The sequence below is a fragment of the Oryctolagus cuniculus genome, chromosome 12, assembly GCF_051225735.1.
Source record: "Oryctolagus cuniculus isolate XC-2025 breed Fujian yellow rabbit chromosome 12, ASM5122573v1, whole genome shotgun sequence".
Taxonomy (NCBI): domain Eukaryota; kingdom Metazoa; phylum Chordata; class Mammalia; order Lagomorpha; family Leporidae; genus Oryctolagus; species Oryctolagus cuniculus.
This window is the reverse complement of record NC_142878.1, coordinates 36,617,241-36,632,325: the sequence shown is the minus strand read 5'-3', so window position 1 is coordinate 36,632,325 and position 15,085 is coordinate 36,617,241. Positions and strand designations below refer to the sequence as shown.

At 38.8% G+C, this 15,085-nt stretch overlaps 1 protein-coding gene across 1 annotated transcript in view; it reads right to left on the bottom strand.

Annotated features, from left to right (window-relative positions):
- The window catches only part of SEC23A (SEC23 homolog A, COPII component), a 66,033-nt gene that overhangs the window by 48,620 nt on the left and 2,328 nt on the right, over positions 1–15,085 (bottom strand). Inside the window, exons 2-8 of the mRNA XM_008269515.5 lie at positions 10,486–10,727; positions 8,990–9,047; positions 8,693–8,779; positions 6,889–7,125; positions 5,035–5,114; positions 3,838–3,982; positions 942–1,100 (exon numbers count right to left, since the gene is read on the bottom strand). Of these exons, the coding sequence (XP_008267737.1) occupies positions 942–1,100; positions 3,838–3,982; positions 5,035–5,114; positions 6,889–7,125; positions 8,693–8,779; positions 8,990–9,047; positions 10,486–10,706 (987 nt within the window). The 5' untranslated portion in view covers positions 10,707–10,727. The remainder of the gene's footprint in view (positions 1–941; positions 1,101–3,837; positions 3,983–5,034; positions 5,115–6,888; positions 7,126–8,692; positions 8,780–8,989; positions 9,048–10,485; positions 10,728–15,085) is intronic.

The following is a 15,085-nucleotide window of genomic DNA, read 5'->3' as shown; positions in this document are numbered from 1 at the left end:
ATTTAAAAACCAACCTATTTGTACTTACTATTAAGACTAAATATTTCAAATCAGAAATGGTATAACTTGTCAAGAAAAAAGAGGAGGGCTGGTGCTGTGGCATAGCAGGTAAAGCTGCCATGTGCAGTGCCAGCATCCTATATGGGCATGGGTTCATGTCCCAGCTGCTCCTCTTCTGATCCAGCTCTCTGCTATGGCCTGGGAAAGCAGTGGAGGACGGCCCAAGTGCTTGGGCCCCTGCACCCCTGTGGGAGACCCAGAAGAAGTTATTGCCTCCTGGCTTCAGACTGGCCCAGCTCCAGCCGTTGTGGCCATTTGAGGAGTGAACCAGCGGATGAAGACCTCTCTCTCGCTCTCTCTCTCTGTAACTCTACCTTTCAAATAAATAAATAAATCTTAAAAAAAAAGAGAGAGAGAGAAAGAAAAAAAGAGGATATTTCTCCCATTATGAATAGTAGCTTAAATAGTATCAGACTTTGTAATACCAGGTTTCTATTAAAAAACATCTGTATTCTTCCTCTTCCATCAAATGAATACCTGGGACGGCGCCAAAGCTCACTAGGCTAATCCTCTGCCTGCGGCGCTGGCACACCGGGTTCTAGTCCCGGTTGGGGCGCTGGATTCTGTCCTGGTTGCTCCTCTTCCAGTCCAGCTCTCTGCTGTGGCCCAGGAAGGCAGCAGAGGATGGCCCAAGTGCTTGGGCCCTTCACCCGCATGGGAGACCAGGAGGAAGCACCTGGCTCCTAGCTTCGGATCAGTGCAACACGCTGGCCACAACACGCCGACCATAGTGGCCACTTGGGGGGTGAACCAACGGAAAAAGGAAGACCTTTCTCTCTTTCTCTCTCTCTCATTGTCTAACTCTGCCTGTTTAAAAAAAAAAAAAAAAAAAAAAAGAATACCTGTTTTCTACCAAAGTAAGACTTAAAGATCAAAATTACCTTAGTTCCCTTTTTAACATATTTTGCGTTGTCTTTTTCAATGTCATGCCACGATCTTATGGGTGTCTTCAATTCATCTCCAACCACCATTCCAGGTCCCTGAGTAGCAGGACCGCCAATGAACATCATGATGCGAGCACCAGTGTTGGGGAAAGTACACTATGGGAAAAAAGTAACTCATCAAAAGAGTTTAAAGGAAAATGGAAAGCACATGGTTATACATTTCTTATAATGATTACTGATATATTATTTCTAAAAAAAGCATATATTCTCTCCAAAATGATTTTGATTGTATTGGATTGACAAGAGAATTTTTAAAAAGGATATCCAGATATCAAAAATAAACCACATCTTCCCAAGGGAATACTTGAAAAGCTCCATATTTGGAATCAAAAACAAAAACTGCAATGGACCAAAGAAGATACTGTTTATCTGTACCTCCAGATACAGCAGCTGATGACAAATTCTGACATCAGCAATTCCTGAGACATGCCCTCTGTGCAAAGTAGGCCATCTGCCTGGAGAGGGATTTTAGCACTGATATTGGGGGCTAAGGACACAGAACAGAGCATGCGTTACAATGCATATCACAGCAAACACGGATAACCACAAACACGTTTCTGGAATTAGAAGCATTGCAAAAATAAAACAACATTAATGGATGGACTAAAAAGCATGTCAGAAGATCGAGTTAATGATGTGGAAAATAAATTTGAGTAAAGCAGCAGAAACAGGAGCAAAGAAGGAAAACACAAGAGGAAACAATAAGGATATAAAGCTATTGAATACAAAATAAAAAAGATAAATAAATAAAGAATGATAAAGTCTTCATGATGAAAAGGCCCAATAAAAATCAAACATAGTTAATGAAACAAGAAGTAAACCTAAACACAGCTCAATGAAATTTCAGTACTTTAAAATTGAAGAGAATGTTTGGGGCTGGTGCTGTGGTACAGCGGGGTAAAGCCCTGGCCTGAAGTGCCAGCATCCCATATGGGCGCCAGTTCTAGTCCAGGCTGCTCCTCTTCTGATCCAGCTCTCTGCTATGACCTGGGAAAGCAGTAGAAGATGGCCCAAGTGCTTGGGCCCCTGCACCCATGTGGGAGACCCAGAAGAAGCTCCTGGCTCCTGGCTTTAGATAGGCACAGCTCTGGCTGTTGCAGCCAATTCGGGAGTGAACCAGCGGGTGGAAGACCTCTCTGTCTCTACCTCTCTCTAACTCTGTTTTTCAAATAAATAAAATAAATATTTTTTAAAAATTAAAGTGAATGTTCTAAAAATGTCCAGTTGGAAAAATAAGTTTCCTTAATAAAAAGAAAGGAAAACTATATCAAATATCACCAATAAACTTTTAGAATAGTAAAGGAATGCTTCAAATTTTTGAGTGAAGCTCATTTTGAACCTAGAATTCTACAGCCACCTAAACTATTAATGAAGCAAAGGGCAATATTTTAAAACATTTTTGGATATGCAAAACCCAAAAAATATATATAAGAAACAAAAGGGTAACTAAGCATGATCCAAAGGAAATGAGAGAATACAGAAAAAAAATTTTAAAGGTACTCTTGAATTCTGTACATGAAATAGAATCCACCAAGAAGGAAAGTTGCAATAACCAAGGATTACATCTCCTATACATATATACTCTGCCTTATTCACCATTAATATTTTATAATCATATTAACAATGCTATTTTATTTCAAAATTCTATAAGCATTTATCAGATAAAATACAGCATTTATTTTTAAGATACATTATAACTTTACAACAGAATGTAAATGATATAAAATCTGATGGTAACTTTAAAAAATAATATAAGTAATAATTTTGGGAGACAATAAAGAAAACTCCATTTTACTTTTCATTTTCATACATCCTTCCATATCATTTGAATTATTTTTACAAAGTAAGCTTATAACTTCTATAACTTTCTTAAACTAGTTTAATCACAAAAATATTCTTTTCATTCTGGTTATCTGTGTTACTATTAGCCATGTAAAGATGAAACAGCAGGGAAGAACAAGACCAAATAAATATACGTAAACACACACTTCACAGAATCAGAACACAAATAACATCCAAACTTAAAATGACCTAAAGTCCAAAACAACAACAAAGAAAGAATAAAACCTTCTATATCCAAGTGAGTTATCTCCCTGCACTCTCACTGCAAGCCTTCACACAGCATTAGTTCAATTTGCAAAAAGGATATGCAAGAGAGGAGAAAGAAACTTCCAGCCAGCCTAGAACTACCACCAAGTTCAAATGAAAATTTAGGAAGGAATACTGAAGAAAAGCAATAAAATAGCCAAGAGAATAAAAATAAAAGGAAGAAGTAAAAAGTAATGAAATAGAAAGCAAGCAAAAATGATCCAATTTATATAACTGGAGTTCTGAATAAACAAAAAAATGGAATAAACTCTTAAGTAACCCAAGAAAACTGTATGGGAATAAAAGACCTGCCTATACATATTAGAAACTACTAGATAACATTAATCTACAACAATCATCCTACCAATATTATAATATCTAAAAATAAAGAAAAATTATTCGGGGACTGTGATGTGACACAGCAGGTTAATCCGCCACCTGTGAAGCCAGTATTCCATTTCAGAGCGCTGGTTCAAGTCCCAGCTGCTTTGCTACCAATCCAGTTCCCTGATAATGCACCTGGGAAATCAGTAAAAGATGGCCCAACTACTTGGGCCCCTGCCACCCACACGGGAGTCGTGCATGGAGTTCTAGGCTTCTGGCTTCAGTTTAACCTAACCCCAGCCATGGTAACCATTTGGGGAGTGAACTGGCAGACAGAAGAGCTCTGTCTCTCCCTTTCTCTTTGTCACTCTGCCTTTCAAATAAATAAAATAAATCTTTAAAAAAAAAAAGTCATCACTACCTCTAGCAGTCCTACAGCTATGGAAAGGGCCACCCCAGAGGAGCGCAAAGGTCTCTTTCCCTGTGGTACAGGCCAAGGGTCTCGCTGAAGTTCTCCCAGAAGATCTGTGAGATTCATGTCTATTTTCTGTACTGGCTGTAGAAATCTGCGAATTAAATAAAAAGTCACTTACAACATGTTTGTGGGTGAGGGTATAAGAAACAAATGGCTTACTTTCCTAAAAATAGAGAAAAATATTTTGAATATACAGCAGGCCAAGAGTTCTCAAACTTTCATGTGCTTCAGAATTAATTGAAGGGTTTAACAACAACTGCTGGGTCCCAGTTCTAGAGTTTGCTTTGAAAAGTCTGGGAATTTGAATTTCAAACAAGTTACCAGGTGACACCAATGCCACTGATCCAGGAACCACACTTTGAATACAACTGCTATAAAAGAAACACTCAAATCAAGTATTACTTTGGGACTTCATGGTTCATTTACTAATCTAATGGGTTTTAGGGTTACTGAAATAATGATGAGAAGATACATAACTCGCTTTTAGTAATAGTACCTCTGATAAGAAAGTTTAAGGGAAGGGAGCAGGCTTCTAGCCTAGCGATTAAGGTGCCCACATCCCACAGTGGATTGCCTGGGTTCAATTCCCAGTTCCAGCTCCAGACTCCAGTTTCCTGACAATGCAGATTCTGGGAGGCAAAGGTGATAGTTCAAGAAATTTGGTTCCCGCCACCTATATGGGAGACCTGGATTGCATTCCCAGCTCCTGGCTCCTGCCCTAGTCCAGCCCAGTTACAGAGGGTATTTGGGAGGAAACCAGCCAATGGAGGTCTCTTTCTGCCTCTCAAAAAAAAAAAAAAAGTAAATTTGGACAGAAACACTACCTATAAGGCCAAGAAAAAATGAAATGATTTTTGAAACTCTATTTTTGCATAGCTTCCCTCAAATCACAAAAATTACATTTTTTCTGAAATTAAAAATATAAAATCAATATGTCAAAACTAATGTAACTCCTTACATAATAATGAAAAACCATTTCAGTGACATGGCTCTGTTGCAATTCTTCAAAAAGCTTAGTAATATAATTATATTCCTAAAAATATATAACAATATGGTAGTGTTACTATGTTTAAGTTAAAGGTATGAAATGTTTAAAATAGCTGCATGAATTGTAAAATCCTGTTTGCCATATTTAATTATTACCTGTTGGAAGGAGGTGGCTGCTGTACCTGAGGACCACGTGTTGCTTGAGTAACTGGCACTTTAGAAAGCCCCAGCATTTCCTGTAAACAGAATATTTGTGTGATCTTCACTTAATTACTTCTACAGATTTATCAACAATTAAACATGTACAAGGTGCTGTGCTAGACATCAGGAGCACAAAAATAAAGAATACAAAGTATCTTTCCTCAAAATGCAAATAGTCCTTCTAGGAAGACTATCAAAAGAATAGTAACAATACAGTGAAATGATCATCAAAAGAAATCAAAGTATAAGGTGTTATGTGAGCCAAGATACTAGCTCAGATATACCTTATATCTAGAGGTGAGCATTTAGCCTTGTGGTTACAATGTCAGTTAAGATACCTATACCTCATATCAGGGTAATCAGGGTACCTGGCTTGATATACAGCTCTGGCTACTGATTCTAGCTTCCTGCTAATGTATACCCTTCGAGGCAGCATTGATGGTTCAAGTTAATTGTGTTCTGCTATTCACATGGGGGACTTGGATTGAGTTCCTGGTTGCTAGCTTCTGGCTTGGTCCAGCCCCAACCATTGCAGGCATTTACGGAGTAAACCAGCAGATGGAACCCCTCACTCACTTACTCTTTCTTCTCAAGATTAAAAAAAAATGTTTGTAATTAATGGTCAATATAAGTTATTGAATCACTTAAACATCCATACTTAACTTACATTCATCCATTCCTTTCAGCAACTCTGTCTCAAGAACCTTCAATACGCCAGAATATAATGGTGAAAAAATAAATGGTCCCTACCCTTATGGAAAATGTGGATATGCAAAGAAATAAATCAAATCATCTGCTAAATAAGTGTAAATCTGGAATTCTACTAAGTCCTATGAAGGAGAGGTATCGGAGTAACATACAGGTTATTAGATATAAGATACTCATATCTTGTGCAATTTCAAAAAGTTCAAGAAAAATGCATATCATGAAAACATTATGCCTGGGTTTCAAAAATATTTTGCACCAAAATAAACTTTTAATTTTTAACAAACTTTCTTAGCATCCTTGTATACATGAATTCGTTTGGGATCACAGCATATATATAAGGTATTTGCTGTGATCTTGAAGGAATCCATGCATGTCTTCTGAAACTTCACTCTCCTCATCTCACTCTTGCTTTCACTTAATCTTTTCTTTCCCTTCTCTGTATAACCACACTCAAGTGTCTCTCTTCCTAAAATAAGTATCTTTTAATTCAATTATCTCTCAGATTCCCACACAATCTCCTTTACTTTCAACAAACCTCAACTGAGGAAAACCTCTGGGGAATAAAAGATGTTTGAAAGATATCCCTAGATGTTCCTGGTATGCTACACAAAACTCCCTTGCCTAAGGGGGAAAAAAAGCTTCAATTTTCCCCAATGATAAGATCATTCATTGGAAAAAAATTCACAAACCTATAGTTCACATATTAATAACTCTTACATCTCCAAGTATCTCCTTACCCACTAGACTAGAAGTATTTAGTTCCTATATGAGATGCCAAGAAACAAAAGCTAACATTCTGTGGTTGTTCCCTCTTAGTCTTCAACATGACTGTTGTATGAGTCCTTCCAATATCACCTTCAGTTTTATTTTAAACTTTAAAGACACAGTTAAAAGTAAAGGATCTTCAATCTATATGACAGGAATTTAAGGCACATAAGTAAAGTTGATGGCAACGCTCAACTTAAAGTCGTTGCTGCAATACAATTATATTAGTCAGTCATAATAAAAATATTTTCTATTAACATATATCCAGAAGGAATCTATACACATATCTACTGTGATGTTCACAGACATGTTGAAAAGAGCATTCTTGCTGTTTACCTGCAGCTGCTTAGCAGATAGATCTTTCGTTCCTCTGAAGACATAGCTTTTTGAAATGCCTTCACATCCAAGTTCATGAACCTGCACCATTCTCCCAAAAGTAATTAGTCCAACCAAAGCTGTAGGTGGTAAAAGACTTAATGACATCTGCATGGACTCTTTCAGGGCTTGTAAATCTTCATCTTCCATGCAAGTATCAACCACATAGAGGAATATCAAAGGCATCTGAGGACCACGCTTTTAAAATGTTTTTAAATAAGAAAAATAGTTATTTAAAAGGTACTAACACTTCAGCACAATATATGACAGTCAACAGAAGTAATTAATTAAGTAATGAATACAATGGAATCCTAATAAAGTCATTTCAGAAATGAAATTGACTGTATGCACTGTCAAGGACAGAAATCCAAGACATAGTATAACTAAGTGAAAAATCAAGTTTAAAAACATTATGTACAGTTATAGTTACATAGAGAGAGTTTTCACTCTCCATTTCATTTAAGTACGTGAGGTTTCATTTCTTACAGTGAATTTTTTTTATTTTTAAATAAAGTAACACCTATGAAGTTAATCACAAAGTGAAGCAACTTTTATAAAACAATTTTCTAAACCCGAATTGAATTTTCAGAGAACCATAAACTAGCAAAGCTGGACAAATTACTGATTGGCTCAAGGGAATGATAATTCTGTTTTCCCTACAACATTCATAAACAATATTATTACTCCCACACTTAAATATATACACAACTATGTGACGCTTGTCAGAAAAGGAAGAAAAAGTATTTTACTAAAAAAAAAGTAACGCAATAGGGACCGACACTGTGGCATAGTAGGTTAAGCCTCCACCTGTGGCACCAGCATCCCATGTGGGAGCTCCAGTTGCTCCACTTCTGATCCAGCTTCCTGCTAATGTCCCTGGAAAAGCAGCAAAGATGGCTCAAGTGCTTGGGACCCTGCACCCACGTGGGAGACTTGGAAGAAGCTCCTGGCTTCTGGCTTTGGATTGGTCCACCTCTGGCCATTGGAGCCATTTGGTAAGTGAACCAGTGGATGGAAGACCTTTCTCTTTGTCTCTCCCTCTGCCTGTAACTCTGCCTCTCAAATAAATAATAATAAATCTTCAGAAACAAAAAGAGAGGCAGGTGCTGTGACATAGCGGGTAAAGCCACAGCCTGCAGAGCAGGCATCCCATGCTGGTGCCAGTTCAAGTCCTGGCTAATTCATTTCCAATCCAGCTCTCTGCTATGGCCTGGGAAAGCAGTAGAAGATGGACCAAGTCCTTGGACCCCCTGCATCAGTGTGGGAGCACACTGGTAAAAGCTCATGGCTCTTGGCTTCAGATTGGCCCCTCTCTAGCCATTTGGAGAGTGAACCAGCAGATGGAAGACCAATCTCTGCCTCAGCCTCTCTGTAACTCTGCCTTTCAAATAAATAAATAAATCTTTAAAAATAAATAAAAACAAAAAAAAATTTTCATTACTTAGAGACACAGCAATAGATTCCAGCATCATACTAAGTATTTGTAAACCGACCTTCCAACTACAGACCAAGACTGATACTTAATTGCTTACTGATCCACCCAGAATAGCAAATAACACCACCCTAACCAGTATCTGGTCACCCATCAAATAACTAAGAGAAATCATCTTGCTCCAATTGATCTTAACAGTTTCTACTTTTAAAATACGCCATCAGTTCAATGTGTGAGGATGCTTTAAGTCATCTCAACTTAACAATTGCTTTGGTATAAAATAAACTACTGGATATTTAAAACCTTCTTAAATATTTGCTCTTATGTTCTTACCAGAACTACATATTCAATGCTAGAAAACTGAGGTAAAAGTTCAGCAGGCTGATTCAGTTCAGATATACCAGCATAAGTAGGTGGAAACTACAGACAGAAAAAAAAAAAGAACCAAAAATTTTAACAAATTATTTTCCAGAATGATAAAATTTTAAACTACAAATATTTGCTTACAATTTAGTTATTAAAAGTGGGTATTTTAATTATATGAAAAGTAATGATTTAGTCCTTTTTAAATACACACTTTTCATATGACTATTTTTGTAGCACTGACATCTGCAATGGAGGTTTTCATACCTGATTTCTTTGATAACAAAAGTTGCAAGCCCAGAGTTTTGCTCGATAATCCACTTGACTATTTTAAGAAAAGAAAAGATGTAGACATTTCAGTTCAATTTGATAAGAATCATAATTTCAATAAAATAATTTATTTCTAAAAGAGTAACATTCAAATTGATAGTCAAAATGATCTTTAAAAGCTATGTAGTTTTAGTTGGTGACAATATCTCATTCATACTTCCTACACATAATTAAAAACAATATATAATAAATTATGTGCCACATGAACAATAAAAACAATCCTATTTTTTTTTTCAAATGGATTTAGTAACACTACATTCAGACCACCTAGAAAACATTTGTTCAAGTCAAAAATGTATTCATTGATGGCCTAACATGTACAAAAACTACTTTAGGTGGATGTGATAGAATAGTAACCAAGAAAGAAAAGATCTCTGCTCTGACGGAGTTTACACTGTAGAAGAGAAAGAGACAAAAGACAAGTGGATGCATAAATACAAAAAATACATTTTAGGAATATAGATGAAAGAATATAAGGCAGGATCTGTTTGGGAGAGCTACATCAAAGAAAAATTCTTCTGAAATAGACAACTGAAGTATGATCTGAATGAAAAGGAACTTACAGTCATAGGAAAATGTGGGAGCAGAGCAATCCAGACAGAATCCATAACTACTGCACAAATTCCAAGGTAGAGATAAATTTGGTATGCTCAAAGGATCAGAGGAGAGCACTAGGGTTAAAGTATTAAATAAGAAAAATGGATGATACAAGATAAAAGAAGAAATACTTAGAAACTAGATCAAGTAGTGTTTTACAGGACTTGATAAAAGGAATGGATTTTTCATTCCAAGTATAAGGAGCTATTGGAGGATTTTATTAATCTAACTCTCATTCATAAAACCCTGGCATCTTGGCACAGAACAGACAGCTAGAAAGACAAGAATGGAAACAAGGACACCAGTTAGAAGGATGTTGAAATGGCTCAAGAAAAAAATGCTGGTATCTTGAAACAGGGTATACTACCAGAGATCAAGGATAACACACAGAATCCATGCCATTCTGAAGGCAGAACTGAAGAGATTTGCTAGTGGACTGGACGGAGAGGAAAGAAGAATAAAGATGGCCCTTGGGATTTTTGGCTTAAGCAACAAGAAATAGCATTTCTCAAATCCAAGCCACCTAATAATTATGACTTTTCTGACATAATATGACTTTTCTGTGTGATACACAGCCAGCACGAGTATCCAGAAAATACTGATAGATATAACAGTTTTTATAGTTTTTATAGTGACACTTTTCCACTTGGTCTCCTTATCTTATCAAATCAGTACAAACAGAATTATTCTAAAATTCTACAGCTCTTTGGATACTTTTCCAATCATAATTTCAAAAATAACTACAAAACAAAGAGATTTTTATATAAACAAGCAAGAAATAAAGTAAATTTTTGAATCATAGTGCCACATTAGTTTTTCTCATATATTTTAATTACCATAAAGGATTCAAAACTGCACGGCAAGTGGTCCTACTACAAAGAACAGGTTCATATTGAATAGGCGGTAAGTCAGGTCTCTCTTTCAGTGGTGTAAACAGGGCTGCCACTGGAACAACCATTCTTGTAGCTTCCAGTCGACTTGATGGCCAAACATTCCAACTAAATCGGACTCCATCTCGTTCTTCATTTTGTTGGATAAATTCCAAATAGGTTGTCATTGTGGAGCTTGATTCTTATTTCTGTAACAAAATTAAAAGACATTTTAAAATCTAGGAACCTCTTAAGAAGATGGAGCCAGCGCTGTGGCGAAGCAGGTAAAGCTGCCACCTGCACTGCTGGCATCCCATTTGGGCACCAGTTCAAGACCTGGCTGCTCCACTTGTGATCCAGCTCTCTGCTATGGCCTGGGAAAGCAGCAGAAGATGACCCAAGTGCTTGAATCCCTGCACCCATGTGGGAGACCGGTTAGAAGTTCCTGGTTCCCTGACTTGGGATCAGCCCAGCTCTGGCCATTGTCATTCGGGGAGTGAACCAGCAGATGGAAGACCTCTCTCGCTCTGCCTCTGTCTCTCTGTAACTCTGTCTTTCAAATAAATAAATAAATAAATCTTTTTTAAAAATTAAGTATATTTCCCTATATTCAGCAATATTAACACATTAGAACTCAATTCTACTCTCTTATTACCAAACTTAAGACTTTGGAGTTTAAAGCCCTTCATGAATTTGAGAGCCAAATTATATTAAACCATAGAGGCAAATAATTCTTGTATTGTACCAACACAAAATATTTGTGACACAATAAATAAAATTCTTGATAAATCAGTTTTCCCATGATTTATAAATCATTTACATATCATTTAATATCATTCTCATGATTTATAATCATAATTTAAATGACATCATTTAAATCTCAGAAATTTAATTCAGAATTTTTTTAAGATTTTCCTTTATTTATTTATATGAAAGACTGATAATAAGAGAGAGACAGAAGGACAGAGAATGAGCCTCCATCACTGGTTCACTCCCACAAATAGCCCCAATAGCTAGGGCTGGGCTTGGCAGAAACCAGGAGCCAGTAACTCTATCCTGGTCTCCCAGGAGCCTAAGTCCTTGAGCCATCTTCCACTGTTTTGCCCAGGCACATTAGCAGGAAGTCGGATCACAAGTGGAGCAACCAGGACTCCAACTGAATTCCAATATAGGATGCTGGTGTCGCAAGTGGCAGCTTAACCTGATGAACCATAACACCAGACTCTTGGAATATTTTTAACATTACAACTTATGAGAACATATCAAACTTTCATTTGAATATATAATTTTCTTTCTTTCTTTCTTTCTTTCTTTCTTTTTTTTTTTTTTTACAGGCAGAGTTAGACAACGAGAGAGACAGAGACAAAGAGAAAGGTCTTCCTTCCATTGGTTCACCCCCCAAATGGCCGCTATGGCCGGCGCTGCGCCAATCCGAAGCCAGGATCCAGGTGCTTCTTCCTGGTCTCCCATGCGGGTGCAGGGCCCAAGCACTTGGGCCATCCTCCACTGCCTTCCCGGGCTACAGCAGAGAGCTGTAGCCAGAGCAACCAGGACAGAATCCGGTGCCCCAACCGGGACTAGAATGAATATATAATTTCAAAAAATAATTTAAATTTACTACCGGGAAGAGGATGCCACTCTGGGGAGGGCCTAATATCAAGAGACATCTCTCTCTTGTTACTCTCTAACTGCCAACCTGGGATGCCAGCTTTCCTCTCTAGGCAACAGTTCTACCTCATGCTCTCAAATGCCAACAGTGATTAGTCACTAAAGGAAGTTGCAGAATTTAGAGCTGTGGAAAATAGTTTCAAGTGCTATGTAGCAAAGATGAAGGCCCTCAAGTTAAAAGAACTGAATTATGAACCTACAATGCCAGAAGAACCAGCATGGATGTTCAAATTGCTAAGAACAATGGTGGAGCAAAGAACTAATTCTAATAAGTGAGAGAAAGAGAGGTAGTTGAAAAACACAGGGGGCTGGCACTGTGATGTAGTAGGTAAAGTAGCTGTCTACAGCGCTGGCATCCCATATGGGCACCACTTCAGGTCCCAGTTGTTCCACTTCTGATCCTGCTCTCTGAAAATGCACCTGGGAAAGCAACAGAAAATGACCCAAGTACTTGGGCCCCTAGTACCCACATGGGAGATTTGGATGAAGCTCCTGGCTTCAGACTGGCCTAGTCCTGGCCATTGCAACATTTGAGAAGTGAACCAGAGGATAAAAGATCTCTTTCCCTCTGCCTTTCTTTGTTTTTTTTGTTTTTTTTTTGTATTTTTTATTTATTTATTTTTTTTGACAGGCAGAGTGGACAGTGAGAGAGAGAGAGACAAAGAGAAAGGTCTTCCTTTGCCGTTGGTTCACCCTCCAATGGCCGCCGCGGCTGGCATGCTCAGCCGGCGCACCACGCTGATCCAATGGCAGGAGCCAGGTACTTCTCCTGGTCTCCCATGGGTGCAGGGCCCAAGCACTTGGGCCATCCTCCACTGCACTCCCTGGCCACAGCAGAGAGCTGGCCTGGAAGAGGGGCAACCGGGACAGAATCCAGCGCCCCGACCGGGACTAGAACCCGGTGTGCTGGCGCCGCAAGGCGGAGGATTAGCCTAGTGAGCCGCGGCCCCGGCCCTGTTTTTTTTTTTTTTTTTTTAAGATTTATTTATTTATTTATTTTGAAAATCAGAGTTATAGAGGGAGAGGAAGAGACTGGGGGGGGGGGGGGGCGGATTTTCCATCTGCTGGTTCATTTCCCAGATGGTAACAGAAGCCAGGAGTATCTTCCAATCTTCCGGGTCTCCCAAATGGTTGCAGGGGCCCAAGCACTTGGGCCACCTTCCACTGCTTTTCCTAGGCCATTAGCAGGAAGCTGGATTGGAAGTGGAGGAGCCAGCACTCAACCAGTGCCCATACAGGATGCTGGCATCGAAGGTGGCAGCTTTACCAACTATGTCACAGAGCCGGCCCCACCTGCCTTTCAAATAAATAAATAAATCTTAAAAAGGAAGGAAGGAAGGAAGGAAGGAAGGAAGGAAGGAAGGAAGGAAGGAAGGAAAAATTAAACACATTTCCTCCTATCATACCAGAATCTTGCAGACAATTAGCTAATTTTATGCTAATAAAGAGTAAATTTTTCAAAGGCATTTAAAGGGTGAAGAGGAATCCTAAGACTAAACTTGTTTAGGAAAAGGCTATCCTGAAAAACTATAAAGGAGATAGCTTTGAAAAGGATGGCATGAGCTTTCAATGAAAAATGGTCGTTGAATGATAATGATTTTTCAGAAATATAGAACAGAAGGGAATTAGAACAATCAACCTCCCCAGGTCAAGAAATCCAGTTTTTAGCACATTTGCATGTAAGACCATGAGATTCCTCTCTTCTACAGAACATATGAAATAAAATGTTCTGTTTATTACTTAATTGTACCTATAGCCTATGATGCATCTAAAATGCATCTTCATAAAACATTAAAATATTCACTAAAACACACTAGAACAACCATGATAACTTATCTGAAACACAGAACACAAAAAATACGTGGAGTGACTAGTTTCTCATATCTCCCAATGGCAGTACATAAAGAGTATTTATGTATTTGTCAGATATTTTTCTCAAAAATGGACAAAATGAATATATCATTTTACTTCATGGAAAAACAACTGACATCTTTCACCAATGACAAAATTTGAACTTCCATGCAAATATTAAAATTTTCTGAAAACTTTACCAACAAAAGTTTGACAGCCTCCTAAATGCGTAAAAATTTTTCTGATGAGATCAGTGTTGTGTTTTTTTGTTTTGTTTTGTTTTCACAGGCAGAGTTAGACAGTGAGAGAGAGAGACAGAGAGAAAGGTCTTCCTTCCGTTGGTTCACTCCCCTAATGGCCGCTAAGGCTACACCGATCCGAAGCCAGGAGCCAGGTGCTTCCTCCTAGCCTCCCATGTGGGTGCAGGGGCCCAAGCACTTGGGCCATCCTCCACTGCCCTCCCGGGCCACAGCAGAGAGCTGGACTGGAAGAGGAGCAACTGGGACTAGTACCCGCCACCCCAACCAGGACTAGAACCCGGGGTGCCGGCACCACAGGCGGAGGATTAGCCAAGTGAGCTATGGTGTCAGCCTGTGTTGTTTTTAATAGGATTTTAAAAACTTATATTGTTATCAAGAAATATGTCACCATTTGGAAGATACATATTACTTAGTGAAGCAACATCTCCCCAATGGTCGATTCACAGTGTTACAGCAACTTGCAGGAGCAGATGAACCTATCAAAGTTCAGGATGGACCAATGGGTTTTAATATAACAGAAGTACAAGGGGCCAGTGGGTTATCGCCCTGGCCTGAAGTGCCAGCATCCCATGTGGGCGCCAGTTCTAGTCCTGGCTGCTCCACTTCCAATCCGGCTCTCTGCTATGGCCTGGGAAAACAGGAGAAGATGGCCCAAGACCTTGGGCCCCTGCACCCACGTGGGAGACCCGGAAGAAACTCCTGTCTCCTGGCTTCGGATAGGCACAGCTCCGACCATTGCGGCCATCTGGGGAGTGAGCCATCGGACAGAGGACCTCTCTCTCTGCCTC